This window comes from Balearica regulorum, chromosome Z (genome assembly GCF_011004875.1).
Source record: "Balearica regulorum gibbericeps isolate bBalReg1 chromosome Z, bBalReg1.pri, whole genome shotgun sequence".
NCBI lineage: Eukaryota > Metazoa > Chordata > Aves > Gruiformes > Gruidae > Balearica > Balearica regulorum.
In genome coordinates this window covers 3,787,139-3,807,447 of record NC_046220.1, presented here as the reverse complement: position 1 = coordinate 3,807,447, position 20,309 = coordinate 3,787,139, and the positions used below count along the sequence as shown (strand labels likewise).

The window sequence follows — 20,309 nt, the reverse complement described above, 5'->3', positions numbered from 1 at the left end:
ATCTGCAGACACCAAGGTCAGTGCAGAAGGAGGGGAGGAGGTGCTCCAGGCGCCGGAGCAGAGATCCCCCTGCAGCCCGTGGTGAAGACCATGGTGAGGCAGGCTGTCCCCCTGCAGCCCAGGGAGGGAGGATGAGGGGGTGTAGCGATTCCACCTGCAGCCCGTGGAGGACCCCACGCCGGAGCAGGTGGAGACACCTGAAGGAGGCTGTGACCCCGTGGGAAGCCCGCGCTGGAGCAAGCTCCTGGCAGGACCTGTGGATCCGTGGAGAGAGGAGCCCAGGCCAGAGCAGGTTTGCTGGCAGGACTTGTGACCCCGTGGGGGACCCACGCTGGAGCAGTCTGCTCCTGAAGGACTGCACCCCGTGGAGGAGACTCACGTTGGAGAAGGTCGTGAAGGACTGTCTCCCGTGAGAGGGACTCCATGCTGGAGCAGGGGAACGATGAGAGGAGTCCTCCCCCTGAGGATGAAGAAGCGGCACAAACACCGCGTGATGAACTGACCGTAACCCCCACTCCCCGTCCCCCTGTGCCGCTGGGGGGGCGGAGGTTGAAGCCGGGAGTGAAGTTGGGCCCGGGAAGATGGGAGGGGTGGGGGGAGGTGTTTTTAAGATTTGGTTTTATTTCTCATTCCTCTACTCTGTTTTGCTTAGTAATAAATAAGATGAATTCCCTCTCTAAGTTCGGTCTGTTTTGCTCGTGATGATAATTAGAGAATGATCTCTCCCTGTCCTTATCTGGACCCGTAAGTGTTTTTTTTTTCATTGTACCTTTTCTCCCCTGTCTAATGAAAGAGGGGAGTGATAGAGCGGCTCTGGTGGGCACCTGGCCCTCAGCCAGGGTCAACCCACCACAGATTGAAAAATACTGGTTAAAAGTTGGATTGTTTTTTTGTGTTATTTTAAGCACCCTACCATTTAAAAAAATTTTTCTACATTTTATGTGGGTTTTTTTGCCATTGGATTCTAAAGTACTTTACTTGATTCATAACCACTTTGCTATATTTATTCCCGAGCAAGATTCTCACTTGCATGGTCGGATCCTCCAACTCTTATTTTTCTTCTTTCCCAACTATTTTACTGAAATTAATATAAAAGAAGTAAAGTACATCAATACTACATATAGAAGAATTTTTCCCCGTAAACACTAAACTTCATCCTGCAAATATTTCATGCTGTTTACTTTTTGAGCAAAAACCTGCTTATAAAACCCATCTCTGATATAGCACAGAGGAAGTTTTACTCAAACTTTAAGACTAAGACATTAAATGAACATTAAGAAGACTACAAATTCCTGGCAAATACCAATTACTCCTTCGCTCCTACAAATTTCATATTTTTATCCCTACCATTGTTCCCCATTATGTTTTCAAGATTAATTTTAGAAAAAAAAAATCAAAATGAAAATATCTTAACAGGAAGAATGCCTTTTCCTAGCAAAGGCTATATGAAAGATGTCTCTCTGAAAGAGTGATCCAAGCATGGAAATCCCAGCTGATGGCCACATACCCAACTGGGGTTCTCCATGAGGTATCTGCTCATAATACTTGATCAGTTACATGGAGCCACTAATAGTCATTTTGAATGGTTATAAGTTTCGTATGAATGGACTAGTATTGATAGCTTAATAGAGAGCAACACTATTTCACAGATGTTACAATACACACTTGAAAAAATAACAGGAAAAAAATAACCTATTAACTTTGATGACCTTAACTTCTGTCTCCAATAATTCCAAGCTCTGATTGTTTATGCAGGGCAAACCTGTTCATAACCCCAGGATTAATGACAGTTAAAAACCAGCTGCTTTTCTGACAATAAAGATGAACACAGGATTAACCAAGATTTAAAGTTACATGTTTTGATATATAAGGAGAGTGAAATTGAAGAAGAAACTACAACTAATATACAGGAAGATCAACCCACAAGAACTCTTATGGAAGACACCCAGCAAACTAGAAATACATCCAGCCTCTTCAACTATTTTAAAAGTTCATTCCCTGTGATGCTTTTCTTCTAATGAGATACTGCAGAAAGAGCATCTACTCATCACAAACAGTTGTCATTATCTCCACACCTATCAGCCTTTTTATCCCAGAGATGACTGAGAGGGGATGTTATCAATATCTAAAGGGTGGGTGTCAAGAGGATGGGGCCAGACTCTCCTCTATGGATCCCAGTGACAGGACAACGGGCACAAACTGGAACACAGGAAGTTCCATCTCAACATGAGGAAAAATTTCTTCACCTTGAGGGTGACCGAGCACTGGGACAGGCTGCCCAGAGAGGCTGTGGAGTCTCCTTTTCTGGAGATATTCAAAACCCGCCTGGATGTCATCCTGTGCAACCTGCTCTAGGTGATCCTGCTCTAGCAGGGGGGTTGGACTGGGTGATCTTCCAGATCTTCCTACCGCTCTGTGACTCTGTTTCTGTGAATCAGAGCTGTAGATACTGAAGAGAGAGCTGGTGGCTGACATCTGGATAATTTAAGCACATTTTTGATACAGTTTATCATCATGCATAATTGCCTGCCCTTTGCTATCACCCAGGGGTAATACAGAGTTAATAAATTGCATCTCTGAGGATGCAAATGCTTGCTCATTTGATGTTACCATTCATCAAGAACAGCAGAAGTACAAGCCTATAAATGAAAAAAACCCGACCCCAAAACCAAAAAAAACCCCCACCCAACTATTTTCCCTGAAGAACTTTACATTATAGTCCAGTTCAGATTAAACTACAAAAAATAACACTTTCAAGCAGCAATAGTAAATAACATTTTATTAAAATGGAAGTTCGTCAAACCTTATGTATCAAAACTAAGGCCACAGCTAATGCTAACACAAAGTCAACCTCAAAATGTTCTTATAAAACGATACTATTTAGAATTCCTATAAAAACCTATTTTACAAATGAGTACTTGAACATTCTGAAATGCAGCATTACTTACCTGTTCTAACATGACCTATCAATTACTCTAGTGATAATATGTAATGATACAAAATACTGAACTATCACTGCACATAACCTGTCTTTATTCTGGTCATGTGAGAAAAGCAATGCTCTGCATCACTCCAGCTACAGACATGAATGCAAGTACAAAACATTGTGATGGGAGCTGCCAACAATTCGTCCCTTTTTGTGCTGAGTTTGTTCCTTTTCTTCTCATGCTAAATATCTCCAGTCATAATAGCAATGAACTCTTCTTGATTGACTGTAGAAAAAGAGAAAATTGTTAGGCAAACAACAAACATCCATTAACCATAAAAGAAAATAATCCATATCTGTATTACACTTTTTACTTAAAGGTCTCCCAGTTAGTATTTGTTGTGTCTGATCCATTACTAATCAGAGTTTACAAGTTTGGATTCTTTGCTTCTAGAACAACAGAGATTATGCACTTGTAAAAGGAGAAGTCAGAACGCAAGCTTAATTATTAGAATACTTAATCCAGAACCTAGCTCACATATAACAAGTTATTATTTCTAATGACAAAAGTAAAAATATTCTAAAAGTAAAACAAGATAGAAAAAAAATTGAGAAAATATGTAAAAAGATGGCTATGCAAAATCATACTTTATTATTAAGATTTTTTTAAGATTTATGAAAGTGTTAAAAATGGTAGATAAATTTTATTTTGTAAGGGCTTCTCAAGCAACAATGCTGCAGTTTCAGTTACAATCAAATTTTGTTTTATTCTTAAAAATCATGATTCAGACATTTATGTCCAAACCGCCACCCCCCCAAAACCCTGGTATTATTCTCTCAAACCTGTAACGCTTGCCAAATACAAAATGAATTTTAAGATCATTTACTAATGATTCCATAAATTAGCTAGAATTAAAATGGACTTTTGACAAGCTTTGCCACATCTGAACTTCCTTCATTCTTCAGTTATAATTAACAGAAATTTTACACAAATGTACTTGAAGAAATTAAGTCATAATAATAAATTAATTAGCAGTCATTAATTATTTTGCTGCACTTATACCTGAGCTATTGACCTTATTCGTATGTTAAAACAGAGCTACTGTAAAAGAGTTAACCAATGAACATGTTCACTCTGCAACTAATTACTGTGGTGGGGAATGATTAGAATAAGTCAGTGGTATGAAAAAGGCCAGACACATATGAAAAATTCTCCCTGACAATTATCTGTCCCAGCCAACATGCCCAAGCTATTCCTAAACACAGCACTACAAAGAGTGAGCTACACTTACAGCTAGCAGAAAGTTAAACAAATTCAACTATGTTAAAGAATAAAAAAACCCCCATAAATCTGCCCTATTGCGATACATTTAAAAAAATATATGAAACAAGTAGATTTAGCCTAGCTTAGGACCCTATACTCTGAAGTATCAGTCCATCATATATATCAGTCCACATAGCGTTCTACTACACATAAGCACTATGTTGTCTGCATGACTTTAAAAAACATTTCCACAGCTTTATCACAATAACAGCACAAATATAAACACGGTCCCCAAAATAGTCTCTGGTTTAAAACACCTTTGTTAAACAATGTTGCAAAGTGGAAATAGGTATTATAACAACAAACAAATTTTGTAACATTCAAACAAACTGCAGAGAGAAGTGTAGTTACGATCTCCAGTAACCAAGTTAATCCTAGTTAATCCTCCTTGGACTTAGGATCTGTTCACAAGTTAAGCACAATAAAATGAGAAGCATAGTCTTTCCCAGTATCAGATTGCCTTCAATTCTATGGCATAAGTGATCATAAAAGAATGAACTAGTATCACAGCTAATATAAAGAAAATGTTGTCTTGAACTCTATAGTTAAAGAAACATATTATTTCAGTGCGGGTTAGGGTTGTGGTTTTTTTTCCTAAATCTCTGCCAAAATCTGAGACCTAAGACTGGATGACGTTTCCTACAGATGCATCCACACAAGACAACAAAAACTGCCTGAACTAACAGCATGGAGTTTCTAAAAACAGTCATACTCCAAAACAGAAGTCATTCCTAAGACCAGAAATATGAAAATAAGACTATTACCTTTATTAAGACTGACAGAAATATGTCAAAAATACTTTATTCTACAGAAACTTATGTGCAGAGTACCAATACAGCTCAGCGGTTGTGCTGGAAACACAAGGGTTCGAGTAGCCTGGGTATCACACAACAGACTTGGTTTCACTATGATCAAAACAATCTCTCAGATGTAAAAAGGGTATTAAACCAAAAGTGGTTATTATTCCTGTATTTGAAGTATTAATTAAAAATGCTACCAAATAACAGTTTCAGATTTTTTTTTCTTGGCAGGAAAAGAGGGAGAATTAGATGACAGCAAGATTCTGCTACATGACCCAGATGTTTGAAGCTAAATGGAACAGTGATTCACAGCATTATTTACTTTTTCAGAATGAATCTTAAAAAGCTAGAAACAGCATCAGTTTTCTTTCAAGAACAGAAAACACACAAAACCTTAAGGATAAACAGCACCATATACAAACATTATGCTGTCAATCTTCTATATTCGATCTTGTGCTTGACTGCTCTAACAAAGAGAATGAACGGATGAATGAATAAGAGGAAACTGAGCCACCCACTCTTAGCTGATCAATTTGAATTCAAAAATGTAGCACTGACCCAAAATAATTATGACTCAGTAACTTTACTGAAAGAAGCTAATGGTCTACATTCAACTTGTAGTGACCAGATAGCCACGTGATAGAAAACCATGCATGATTCTGACATCATTAGTTGGCAGCTCCAGGAGAGTGACACAGAACAAAATGTGGTTGCAGATGACGTCTACTCTTGTCCACCTACAGAGCTACACCTTAAAAAAGAAAAAAAAAAGTAAAATGAATCTGAAAAAAAGTAAAGCTAGCAATGCAGTCTCCTTACAACTCTTCCTTTTAAAAGCAAAACAAGCTCAAAATTGAAGTATCTACCTAGATTAGCAATCAATCTGATGGACTGAGAAAACAGGCATCATTCCTTGCTGGCCATACAGCTACTGAAGAAGAAATAAATATGACAATTCACAGCTGCAGTCCTGCATGTCATTGCAGACAGATAGGGTGCCTGAAAACAGCATTTGCAGCTTTCGCAATACTGGCCTGCTTCAATTATCCTTTAGGAAAAAAACCCAAAGCCTATTTTCTTGGGATGCAGCTCCAAGAAAATCTGATCAAGCAGTGAGAACAGTTCAAGGATCTAAGCAGCAAGAAAATAACACTTAAAAACCTAACTGAGCAGCTTTCTTCTAGCCTAGCTCCCTTAAACATCTCATCTGTCAGATCAGACACTGCCAGTGCAAGAAACAGGTGGGAAGACACAGCTATGAATGTGGAGGAACATCAGAATTATGTGGTATGGATTCATTAAGGAACCACGGCCTCAGACCATAGAAAGGTATCAGAAAACAATAGTTCCATAAGGAAGGAAATATCATACTTTTCTTAACACTTACTTTAATACTAGTGATGTCAACATTAACACACTTCTGGCAGTTGAATCACTGACCTTTCACTATCGTTTCCTCCAGGCACCCTACTTACACCACTACAACAGAACAAAAGGTTTGCATTTCCACACCACTGACCATGTTTAAAATGTCCTGCTCTTCCTCTTGAAAGGAAAGGGGTTGTTTCAGTATGTAACTTTATTCCTAAGTGTGATATAACACTTATCTCAAACAACACAGAGAAGAGGGATGTCTGTCACAAGGCTCACGACAACACAATTTTTTTTTTCGCTAGTAGTGAGAGTTTTGAGTCCAACAGATGTGGTGGCTCACAAGTATAAATACTATTGTAACTGGAAAAGTTGATGAACTGCTAGTGAAAAATCAGACATGAGTCACCATCCTGAAAGAAAAACTCTGAAGCAGGTTTTGATGACTGTTAAAAATGCAGTGTTTATCTACATAGTCTCAAGTGAGTGGCCTCTGAAATTCAGGTATTAAGGTTTATGGTGTTAACATAAGGGTGTTTTCAAGTTAATGAAAAAACCCCAAATTTCAGTGCTCATGAAGATTTAATAAGCATAGTATGAAACCGGATTTGTTAATTCATTCTTTATCTAGGTAATAAATCTCTTCTGCAGCCCATTCTGTATGGACCTTGTACATTGCCACGCTGAGATCACAACAGTGACACATTGCTACTTAAGAGATAATGATTAGGTGATCAAAAGACTTTCTCTTAGCACTTGAATCCTTTTTCTGATTTAGAAAGAAAAAAATAGTGTAATGTAGATGGTAACTCCCATGTAGCAGTTCAATTACCTTCACCTTCAACTACTCTTTCACCAATCTTTAAATAGACATGGGTTGAATGAGAGTTAATCGTGAATCAACTTGAGAAAATCAACTTGATTTTTAGACTCCAAGATGTGTTTCCAGGACTAGTAGCTGTCAAAACCAACAATTTCCATTATTTGTAGCTAAATTAAGTTTGAGCTGAAAGTTATTTAGAAGGAAACCAAAGAGGACATTTTCACAACAAAACTACAGATGAAAAGGGGAGAAAATTAAGACCAGACTGTATGGGGTTTTGTTTGCTATCACTTACTTTCTCCATCTCCATCCTTATCAAATTCTTCAATCATAGCCCGTAGTTCTTCATCAGACATATTTTCACCCAATTCTCTAGCAACCCGACGCAGGTTTCTCAGACTTATTTTACCAGAGTCATCATCATCGAACAATTTGAATGCCTTGAGTATTTCTTCTTGTGGGTCTCTGTCCAATATCCAGTCTGTCACTGTAAGAAGGACACTTAAGTTAGACTAAAGAATTCTGAATGGTAAACTCAGAATAACCTTAGCAGACTGAGGCAGTATGAAGAACATACACTTCTGATTTCACCTGTTCTTTCATTTTTATGTATTCCCAATTCAACGTGCGTACTTATTTGGCTGTTATCTGATCTCTCTTTCTCATCTCTCTTTTCCCAAGCTGAGTTTCTCTTTGGGACAAACATGTTGCAATGGAAAGCGACATGGCAATTTAGACAGTCAGACTTTTAACACACTATTCAATAGGAATTAAGAGTATACACATGCCTACTCTGTTCCAAACTTACCTTTCAGAAAAAACATCAGCTCTGACAGATGCAGACATGTGATTTACTTTTTTTTAAATTTTATATGTTTTGATCAGGATGGAATTTTCACTTGGAAACACTTAATAATGAAAAACATGCACATGGAACCCCTCTTTTGGATACAAAAACCACATTAACAAAAACTCCAAAAAACCTAAGCCCAGAGGTCATGAAAAGGACACTGCTATGAACTGCAAGATGTTAATTCTGAAAGGATTCATCAGTCTATTATTCCTTTTATCACAACCATTTGTCAGTTTCTGTAACAGACGAGACAAACTTGCCACATAAAATATTTTTCTAGTAATTATTTCAGACATTTCTAGAACCAGCCGTAAATATCTTCACATCTTTGTACCTGCTAATCCTGTATTACAGGGCTTGCTATTTATGACTTTCATCAAGCCATTAAAAACACATCAATCCTGTTTCTGCATAGAAAACCACTTAGCATCTGCTGTCATCTGCAGATGGAACGCCTGCTCTGGCTTAGCGAACTCAACAGGAAAAAATTAGATTCAAGCTCATAGAAGCTCACTACAGCAATGAAGTTTAGATGTCTACAACAATCCTTCAAATTTATAACTAAATTTAAATATTTTCATTTGAAACAACTACACTGCATGACAGTATTACATAATTTGAAAAATTCTACCTTTTGAAGCAAAAAGACAACTGCAATGTTAGCTGAAGAACAAAAAAACACTAAGTGTCTAAATACTATAGGTAACATGATCGTACAAAACAACACAAAATTTAATTGCATCTTTATACATTTCAGATGGGCCATTCCTACATTTAAAACCATAAATAACATAAAATTATGAAAAATTGGTGGCTTGAGAATTGCTTAGCCATATTCTGCAACTCTTCATAATTAAAGTTTCTATAACCTATTTTCTCTAACTCCTTAATCTTTCTGCTAGAAGTGCTATCATGTTTAATTCTGTCTCAAGGTCATATTGCATCACAGCACCACTCAAATCCGATTCAAGTTTTGGGTTCAATCACCTTCCAAGTATATAGGTATACACTGTGCAAGAATATTCCTAGCTTCTCACAGGACTTACTCATAGCTATATTGGTACTATTTTTGGGTTGGTTTACCCACCCCTCGAAAATTTAGAGAGGTCTAATACCTTGAATATATGGACTGGAATAATAAAAGAGAGATATAAAGCCATACATGGAAAAATCCCACACAGCTTATTTTCTTTGTAAATGCAAACTGTATGCAAAAGTATAAATTATGTGTAGCAATCAAAAAAATCTGCAAAGAAACTTAATCTTTAAAAATTCTGCAGATCACTATATACTGAAAGTATGTCAACTGCGCAATATGAAATCTGCAGATGAAAGAAACAGCCTAATGAAATTCCACTGTTGTTATCAACAGTTGAAAATCCTTGAAGTACAATATTGATCTTTGTTACATAAGAAGTCTGCGTTCAGTTTACAGTTTATCTGAGTATACACTCCTTACTGTGAAATTCAATGCCAAATACTTTACTCACAGCAGGAAGAAGAATCTTACAAAATCCATAAACACAAGAATATCTACATTTTAAGTTAGCACTTATTCCTTTGTGTAAGTTTGAAAACAATTAGGACTGTGTACACTCTATGTCCTTTTATATTGTGGCTATCATTCATCTCTACATATCAAACTGAATATTCAAGATACAAACATTTATTTTCCTCCACTATTGACTTCTATTAAGAAAAATATGAAATTAAATCTCCCAGTTCTATTTCTTAATAGTACTAGGCAAATGAAAAAGTACACATGGTACTGCTTCCAAATTGTAGTTACTACTATAAGCTAAATTTCTCTAAGGGTATACAATCAAACACATACCAACTTCATTAAAATCTTCAAAGGTGATCTTGCCTGTTGCTTCTCGATCATAATCTTTAAGTATTTTCAGTACATCAGCTTTTTTCACATCAAAACCCAAGGCTCTCATTGCCACCTTTTGGAATAAAATGGAAGTGCAACCATACATGAAGATCAAAACACTGATTTAGCAGATTTGTTCTTATTTTCAGTAATTACCTTCTTACCCAAGAGAAAAGATGTATATCAATGGCTTAGCAACAATAATAAATAAAATTAAGAAAAGGAAAAAAAGCTTTGGATACAGAAATCACCTAAAATTACTATTAGCAAATGGAACATCAAGTTAGAGTGAAAAAACTAGCCTCTGCATGTTCAGTGATTTTACAGACTGGACCAAATACTTCTTAGGACAAGTTGATTAATTTTCCTCACTTCCAAAAACACTGCAAGTACTGACCCTTTTACAAAGATAAAGCTGAAAATCATTCTTCAAATTATTTTTCTTAAGTATCCATACCAAATGCATATATGTTGACAGGTTTGCAAGTCCTGTTATAAGTGACTTTACTGCTTTTCCAGTGAACTAAACCATTTTTTATTTTTCCATTAGGTTAGGAGTGCATGTTTAGTTTCCCATTTCAGTTGGCAGTTTCTCAGCACACACTACCTTGACTTCCTCCACATTGATGAACACACACTAAACCAGAAGTGGAAAATCACAATCCTATTGGATGTAGCCATTCAAAAAAAAAAAACAAAACTACGCTATATGCTAATTTTGTAGAGGAGGAGATAGTTCTTTATATATTTCTGTTCTTCCATAGTATTATTTTCAGTGCCACAATACTTAATTAGACAGCTAAGAAACAGCTCTACATGTAATCACGACAGCTGGGAATTCAAGGCATACCATAACTAGAAAAAGCATCTTAAGTCCCGAAACAGTGCCCAGTACTACTCTACTCACTGTGGCTTCCAGGAAAGATAAATTGCCTGAACTCTGAAATAAAGAGAGGGGAATTGCTACGCCTAAGACATTCCTGTAACAGCAATTAAAGGAAAAATAAGATTATTTTTTTCCTTCTCGGTTACTTGGTAGAGCCAGAATGTGGAGCCAGCAGGTTGGATTAGGTCTTCCTTCCCAAAAGAATCTCACTCAAAATGTGACAGAAATACTGGCCTCTTCAAAGCCACTTTTTGTTCTCAAGGCAGTAATTAAAATATAAAGTCTCCTTAAATCTTTAATGATGTTAATAAACTTCATGTACTACTTCTAGAGACTTCCAGATGGGAGGACTCACTAGGAAAGACTGCCATGCTAACCTCCATTTACCAAGAGCTACCAACAGAAGAAGCCTTTGTTGGGAAGCAAAACTACTGAGCCTCCCATATGCACAACAAATAGCATACCTCACTCCTACAATCCATAGGCTCCGTGTTGGAAAATGCAAGTGGGTAAACTCTGACATGTATTCAACAGTTTTACAAGTTTGATTTATATCTTTTACCTAAGTACCTGAAACATCTGGATTTTCACAACACCAAGCTTTAGATTATACAATGCTTTTAAACAGAATCAAACAGCTTTCCAAGACGTTTTCCCACTTAGTCATCTGCCCAAGCTAAGCATTCAGACCAGTGTTGTGCAGGATGCTACAGCAATTCTGCTACTGTGTCAAGTGTATAGAGTGGGAAGAAAAGCTCATTCTCACACCAGTGCAGTACGTCCTTCCCCTCCCAACCCCGGCCAAATACCCTCACTCCTTTAACCCAGCAAGAGATCTTAAACATGGAGCATTTCTAAAGACACAGCCAACATCTTAAAAACTCACTAAGAAACAGATAGATATTATCTGTCATAAAATTGTTTAAATAAAAAAACTTTTACCTTCAACTCATGATAATTTATTGCTCTATCTTTGTCTGTATCAAACAGCTCAAAGGCATCTTTAATTTCTTGTTTCTGTTCCTCAGTCAATTCTCTTCTTTTCTTCTTTTTAGTTTTGTCTACTGAAAGCTCATTCCTACACAAGAACAAAGAAATTAAGTGTAATTGATTTCTATAGGGAAGATACCACTGTAGATAACACTTTCACCAAAAAGAAACTCAGCATAATTGCACAGATCACTACCTTCCCTATTCAATCTTTGCCCAGCTTGTCCTCCCAGCTTAAAATAACACTTGAAACAGACAATTCCTTTGTGAACGCTGAATGATACCTACAGTCCCCCACCCAAAATAAAATCAGCACAGGCATTTTTGGTTAATAGATAGCAACATAAAAGAGGGTAGAAAAGTTACCAGTTATAAAGAATACTTGTGGTTACAAACTAGCGTAGCAGTTGAAATTATACAACTGCTGAAAACATTTCATTTCTAAACCATAGCTTAGAAGAAAGACTTTTGAGACAGACAGACCACTGGAGGCTTAACTAGGCCAGACAGCTGGGTTGCTTGGCTACTAAAGTGGGCGTTAGGTGCCGCAAATCGGCTTTGCTGCCAGTAACAGTTCTTAGATAAATGGTATTTACAGATTTTTTTAAATCCTTTAAATCACACACACACACACTATTCTAAAGACTTTGTGCTGTGTTTTTTGTATATACAAAAGAGACAAGTCCCCCCAGCAAATTTTGCTCAAAGGCAGTTCTCTTTTCCTTGGCTAGTCTAGAAATAGCATTAAATTTTCAGATAACAGACAGCAAATACATGATTTGTATACTGGGAACAGCTGAAAAAAATGAAAAGGATGGCACTGATAAAAGATACTTTAGACCAAGCTAGTAAAGGGTAAATTTTGCTATAAATGTGTTTTATTCACATCAATGAGATTGACTACTGCATCCAGAGTAATTGTTGGAAGATGTCCATTTCAGAGCAAGAACTCTAAAAAAAAAAAAAAAAAAATAAAGCTACATTTGACATAACAGGTGAGAGCAACTAAGTACTCAAGGTACACTCTTGTAAGGAGTGGGCACACGTGAAGCTCAGCAGCACGCTGTGACAAGCACGGCTAATTGCAGTGGTAAATCCCCTCCACCCTGTGATCATGAGGCCACATCAGATGTATCCACAGGCCACAATATCCTCTTGCTGTAGACACACCAGTACAAGAGAGATGTACATGAAATGGATAAAGCCCAGGGCAGACTACCACACCTGGTAGCTGCAGCAGATGGTGCGTGAGAAGCTGAGGGAGCTGAGTTTGCTTAGACCAGGGTGTGCGGGGCAGAGGGATCAGGAGGGGAAAGACTAAGGAAAGGGGATCTAAGTGCTGTCCTAAAGGGTTACTACACAGGAGACAGGTTCCCCTCAGAGCACAATGAAAGGATAAGAGGTGACAACTACAAAATGCAAGAGAAATCGCAGCTGGATCTAAGAGGAAACATTCTCCCAGTTCAAGGGTTTATGTGCTGGAACAGTTGCACTGGCAGACCAAGGAGACTCCACTGTCAGACATTTTTGGAACCCAACTGGAAAAGGTGCTCAGCAACCTCATTCATTTTTGACTGGGACCTGCTCTGAGCAGAAAGCTGGACCGGATGACTTCCAGTCCTTTCTAACCTAAATTATTGCATAATTTAGGTTATGTTCTCAGAAAAAAGCTTTTTATACTCATCTGTTTGTTTGCACCAGAGACAAAATGCGTACTCTGTCACCTACTGTAAAATGCATAAAAAATACTGATGAGTGAACAGAAAACTGCTTTTGAAGGCTATTTGTTTTCCAAATCTCCTGTAATGAGCTGATTTTTCTTCTCCTTTATTAAGGATTTGCTAATTTTAATCAAAACCAAAGATTAAACACACAGCTGGGATTTAGCTTTCGACAAGCTAAACCAGTAAAAATTCCAAATACAGGCAAGAAAAGTACAAGCTGCACAAGCTGGACTTGCCTCAGACCACAATATCCTCAAAGAGTGAGAAGTCCTTCGCAGACCAATTGGGACAGCGTGATTTCACACAGGCTTTGGATTACAATAGCTTTTGGAAGGACTAAAATAACTCTGAGCTGTCTACATAATTAGGACTGGGAGAGTAGCTCAGATCCAGAGAGACCACAGTTTGTGAGCTGAAGTGATGAAATCCATTTAGAAGTCTGAAAGCAGATTAACACCGAACTCTTCTGGTAGAAGGATCTGGCTACTAAACGTTTATTTAGTGCTTAGCATAAAAGAATTTTTTTAAAAGACATAGCAATACTTAAATGCAAGTAGTTTAGTGCCACTTCTTCTACAACCAGTTTTACTATATGAAGCACGAAGTTCTGAGACTTGAAAATTTAGGATCACATGAGCCATATAATCATATTAATTAAGCCTGAAGACAAGGATTTGCCAGGTATAGAATTCATAAGCTGGGCTCCTTTATACAACGGCTAATGAATTAGAATTAAAACAAAACAAAACAAACCTTCAACAGCGTAAGTTAAGGCCTATTGAAAGGCGTTTTGAAGGTTTATTGAAGAACCCCGAGGCGAACCTCTCGAAGCCAGACGCGGCGGGCCCTGCCCTCCCTGGGCGAGCAGACGGCTGTCCGGCCTGACCCGCCCGGCCGCCCACGACCCACTCCGAGGGGATCTGACAGAAGCGGCTGGAGGCTGCAGACAGCCTTCACCGGCGCACACCAGGCCCCGCCGCTGCTCCCCTCGCCCCACCAAGATCTCCCCCGGACGTTACCGCGGCCGGCGGCTCCCCGAGGGGACAGCGAGGCCCTGAGGGGCCCCGGAGGGCGGCGCCCGCGGCCCGCAGGGGGCGAGAAGGAAACTACCCGGCTCATACCGACCTCAAGGCCAAGCTCATGCTGTTGCTGCTTCCGCCGCCCCCGAGCCGGGCCACGGCGGGGCGGGGCGGGGCGGGCCGGGCCGGGCCGAGCCACACCGGACTAGACCAGACCGGGCCACACCACCTGCCCCTCCACACAACCGCGCCGCGCTCCCTTCCCCTTGGAAACGCGGCACGACGCCGGCGCCCGCCAATCCGCACCCTCCTCAACACGCTGCTGCCGTCTGACTGGGCGCTGGCGGATATCTTCCCGCCTCCCAGAGCCGAGCGGTCGCTTATTGGCTGAAGGACTGCCACTCAAGAAGGACGGGGTGTTCCTCTTCGGTCGTCCCCGCGGGGGGGGCGGGGTCTCTGTGAGGGGTGCCGTTACCCAGGACGCTGCGCGGCACCGGCAGAGGCGGGAGGCGGGGTTGGGGTTCGACGGGCCGTGATGGCGGTCGCTCCAGCCCCGTCCTCTCCGTGGCACGGCTGGCGGGCTCTCGGGGCGGGTGTGCCCCCTCTGCTCGCCCCTCTGTAACCTAGGTGCTCTGGGCTGTGACAGAAAGCTCCTACCTGCTGTCTCCGCAGCTGGGTCGGACGGCGCCATCTTGAGCGTGAAAGTATGGCGGGTTGTGAGGGAACTGTGTGGCGGCGTTCCCGCGTCCGGAGTCGGGGCGGCGGCAGCTGTCGGTACGGCTGGCTGTTGGCAGTGTCCTGAGGAAAGAGCCGTTTCTCTGTCGGCTGGGAATTGATACTCGCTGTGCATCATCAAGATGGGGACTGGGAGCTCTGCATCGGAGCTCAGAACTGTCAGGGGATGTGTGGTTTGTAAGCGTGTCCTTGCAGTATGTGTATAACACACGCCTTGTATTCAAGAGTATACAGAAAAATTTTTACCGAGCCTTTCTGATAGCATATGCTTTGCCTTCCTAAAGTTTTTTTGCGAAGTAATTATTTTGTGAAGACTGAAGACCTTTATATGTATTCCCAGTTCTCATTGCCATTAATACTTCTGTGCTTTGCAAACCAGTGAATGAACCAACATTACATGGGAAAAGTGCTCCCTCAGTGCTCTGGCCTGTGATGACAGATGTCCCTTGTGCTTTGCGATTTGGGATGGCCTGCGCAGACAGGGCTGTTTTGTAACCGCTGCTGAAACAGCGTAGTCCAGTGGTACTAGCTGGACCATGTGGATGTTCAAATCTTTCCTAATACTGTGCTATGCAGCCTGGCTGTTCACTGAAAGGCAGTGAAAAATGCCTTCAGGCATTTAAGTCCTGCTCCCTTCAGGACTGACAGCATGTCTTGAATGTGTTTTATGTCTGCAGACACCTAGTTTTCTAGTAGTAAACTACTAGCATGTTGACCCCAAGTACACACTGTTGGATCTGAAGAGCCAGATTCAGTAGGTGTGCTCAAGAGACATTTTTCCTGAACAAAGTCAAGCAGAGATGAGGCTTGTTTGTCCATATTTTCTCTGATCCACAGATCAAGTAGGTAGAGGCACTGTAAGAACTTTGTAATTGACCTGTGTTAACAGATGGTAGCTTTGTAACTGAAAGCAATAATTATTGGCAGGTTTGACCCTCAACCTCTGCTGTAGTGAGATTTTTAATTGGTGTTTTTTTCATTTCACTCCTTGCTGGTAGATGCATTCATCTGAGCAATTGTATGTTTGCTTTCAAATCTGGTTTTTTTGTTTGGTTTTTTTTTTTACCCAGTTTGAAGCAGGGAGTTGAGTACAGGTCCTGAATATGGGTCTCAGAACTGGGTGCCAGTAGGTAGGTCTGCAGTTAGCCCATGCTGGACACATTAAGGCAGTAGATACTGTATGGTAAACAAATAAGCAAATATACCAGCAAATTATTGGGTTTGTGCTTCATAGAACATATCTACATGGTGGGAGAGAAAAGGAGAGCATGCAAGGAGTTGTGAGAACGCTCAGGAGGGAGTATGGAGGAGGCAGGGGCAGGGTTCTGAGTGCACCAGCAGCCCCAAATTGCCTTGCCTCACCTGAGACTCACACCCCCTTCTGCATGTTGGTCCTGGAGCTCAGCCCAGAGGCCTTTGGTCCTTGCCTGAGCTGCGCTGGAGATCGAGCTGCTCTCGTGCTGTGTGCTGCTGTTTCTGGCTTATTGGCGGGACATTGTGGCCTGGCCTTGGACTTGAGCCATCACCTTGCAGTTGTTTGGCAGTCACTGGGCTGCTGACAGGTCCTGTTACTGTCACCACCCCTGCACTCCATGGGGACATCGCTATCCCTGACTGTGCTACAGTTGCCCTTGGCTTCCAGCTTGTCTGTCCTCTCATGGAGCACCCCTGTCTTTGCTACTCCCTGGCAGGTAGACTGACTGATCCTCTGGGTCTGCTTCTGGGAACTGGAGATCCTACTTCTAAACTTAGAAGACAAGCCTTCTTACCTCCAAGGCCAAGGAGCTTGCCATGACTTTAGTGAGAAGAAATGCACGGCTGACCAAGCACTTTTCCTCTAGCCTTTACGTGCCTAACACACATACAGCTCTCCTTTTGCGTGTTTCCTGCTGGTGGTAGGTGGTAGAGGTAGGACTTCTTGCTCTTCTGGTGGTCCACCATGGTATTTCCAGAAGGGAGCAGACAGCCTGGTCTGTGGTAACCACTTTCTGTGCCTGAGCTGGTTAGGTGATCAGTGAAGGTGGGCTTGAAAAGATAAGGGCGATTAGGGGCTATGAAATCCACAGGAATAAATACACCCCTGTGTTCTCTGTCTCTAAATTTGATTATTCCCAACCAGTTTCATTTGCAAGTGTAGGAAGGGGGAGTATCTTGCCATTTATTATACTCTGTGTTTGTAGTGATGTTGTTATTCTTTGCACTAAACTGTAAGATCTTCAGGGCAGAAGATCTCCAAGCAGATGGATTCCTAGTGCAACTGGTGCTGTTCTTAATGGGATGCCTTGGCAAAAGCTGTGCTCCAGAAACCAAAATGCCGCTGCTTTTAAATTTAGTAAAGCTGGCAGCAGTGCTCGTATTGCACATGAAATGCCAGGAATTCAAAACTGTAAAGACAGGCTCAAATTATAATAGCTAAAAATAAATACTTGATTTTGGGTATGGTAGCAGTGACGTGCAAACCCTTACATATTCAAAGCTGGCAAAACCCCTTCTAAAATTGCTCCTTATGCGTAGAGTGGATAAATTAGAATATCACTAGCATGTTCCTCACACCTATGTATTGCCAACTTAATAAGGAAAAGAACTGTTTATTTGTGGCATGCACTTAAAGCCTTTATTATTTGGTGTATCTTCAGCTTTTAATTACTTTTCAAACTCATTTGTTGCTGTATGAAAGCTATTTGTGGGGCTGTCTGCCAGCCATATCTTCCCTTTGAGTCAATTATGTTTTGTTTTCTATTCCTAATTTTATTAGCATTTGAAACAAACCTACTCTTCTCTTGTCCCAAGCTGAATTTGACGGTCCAGGAGATTACAAACCTCATCCTGGCTGTTCAAAATCAGATCAAATATCAGAACCTTCTCAGATAAGGCAACAGGCTGCTTTGCCAATGAAATTAAACCAAGAATTTTTAAAGGAGTAGTTTTGCTGGGCAGATTTCATGCAAGTACAAATGTTGTTTGTTCATGTCATTCTTACAGCAAATCATATGGCACAAAATCAGTGTGAAAATGTAAAACTGTATTACAAACATACCATGTGTCCTTGCCAGTTTGGTGATTGGAAATGTACTCCTGCTCAAACTGCTGGGCAATCTCTTACTCTCTGGCTCCAGTACAGTCACAGAAGTGTTGGCCAGGGACCTTTCCTGAGTCATTCTCCCTGTCAGGGTTCTTTTGTTTGTCCTGTGCTTTGCAATTTTAATTGCTGCTGAATGCCTCATAACCTTCCCAGGACACTATTGGGCACATATGGGAACCCACACAGACCAAGTCAGTTATTAAATTGGTGAGATTAGCCTGTCCAATAAAAGCTGAATAGTTGGAGGAACCATGTGCTGAAAATGGTTTTAGATAGCACAGCAAAAGCAAAGAGCAGGCTTATAACACTGTTGTTTCTACTTTATGCAATTAAGCCTATTCTTTTGTTTGCATGATAAATTTAGATGCCTTTTTTTGTGCACAGAGATGCAGTCACCTTTCTATATGTTCCTCCCCTCAGCACAGCAAAGCACAGCACCCCAGAGGCTGCTCTGGCCTGTGCTTGTGCTGCTGAACCACCACCAAGTCTGCTGCTGCTGCTCCTCCAGCCCAGCTGCTGCTGCCCAGGCTCACCGCACCTGCACATCAGAGGCGGGTAGGCAGATAATAATGACTTTTACATAGGAATATAGGAGAGGAGCAGAGAAGGGGTACTCTGCCTGTATGTACTCTGTAGAAGCATTAACTGAGGTACAATTACACAACACAAAGCAATGCAGTGTTAATGTGTAAGCTAGTAGTAAAGCAATTTAACATCGCACTACAGAGTTATCTGGGCTAATTATGCACCTCAGAGGACTAGATTGCTTTCTGACTAGCCTGGATATCCCTGCGCTACACACCAGTGTGTGCAGTGTAAATATAACCTAACATTTTTACCAGGAAAACCCGTATGTAATATTTAGCTTCAAATAATGTTAAATTTTAAATAAAACCTAATGAGTGTTTTCTGATTGCTTTCAATTGTATCAATTGTTTCTGTGCTTCCTAATTCAATTTGGAAGTGAGGGAATGGAAGAATAATTGTGTTTGGATGAAATCTGGTTGAATTTTTAGACACAAGAGGTACTGCTTAATGATTTCAGCAGTATATGCATTAATTATAAATAATAACTTGATACAGTGTTGGTTGAATTCTTAGACCTAGATTTTAGAAGTTAAATATTCAGAATTCCTCCTCTGCCATATATTTTTCCACCCTTATCTCCCTCCCTCTTTCCTAACAGATCACCATTTTTGTGTTCTTTGGCTACAGATGTCTGCTCTTAAAAGGCAAGATGTTACACTAGGCTTTAACAGCTCTTGCTCTAAAACTCATTCTGAGTTCTGCTACATAGCATCCTACAGTCTAGGATTTAACACTAGCATCAATAACACAACATAGCATCAATTGTGAAATACAGGGTCTATTTCAATATGACAAAAATAATGCAACACATTCATAGTTGCTGTAAATAAGAATTGTATGTAACCAGCAAGAAACTAGAATATGATTGCACGCACAGCAGTATGAAAAATAGAATTTCACATTTTAAAAGTTAAATTCAAAGTGCCAAAGAATGAACCAAAATACTGGTTGCTGTACAGAAATCTTTTCTACATGAGCAGAGTATAGGCTGAGTATGAGATGAAGGCATAGCGAAAGAAAGGTATTTTTATCTATGCAAAGACATCCTATGTGACTAAGCCTCCTCAAATTCTGTGGCTTCCTTCTCCACCTGGTAATCTGTACAACACACAGAGGCTGGAGGAATTACAAGCATGATGGAAGACAGGATCAGAATTCAAAATCATTTTGGTAAATTGACAAGGTGGTCTGGAATCAGTGGTATGAAATGGAATGAAGGCAAGTCAACAGTGCTTCATTTCATAGGAGAGAATTCCAGTGCAGAAATGCAAGATGGGAAGTAACTGGACAGAAAATATTATTACAGAACGGA

At 40.3% G+C, this 20,309-nt stretch overlaps 1 protein-coding gene across 1 annotated transcript; it reads right to left on the bottom strand.

Moving 5' to 3' along the window:
- Positions 1-2,762: 2,762 nt before the first annotated feature.
- Positions 2,763-14,867, bottom strand: CETN3 (centrin 3). The gene is made up of 5 exons (XM_075740099.1): positions 14,699-14,867; positions 11,802-11,937; positions 9,932-10,046; positions 7,540-7,731; positions 2,763-3,212 (listed from the first exon to the last, which is right to left on the bottom strand). Exons 1-5 carry the CDS (start codon positions 14,713-14,715, stop codon positions 3,169-3,171), a joined length of 504 nt encoding a protein of 167 aa, XP_075596214.1. The 5' UTR covers positions 14,716-14,867; the 3' UTR covers positions 2,763-3,168.
- Positions 14,868-20,309: the final 5,442 nt, after the last annotated feature.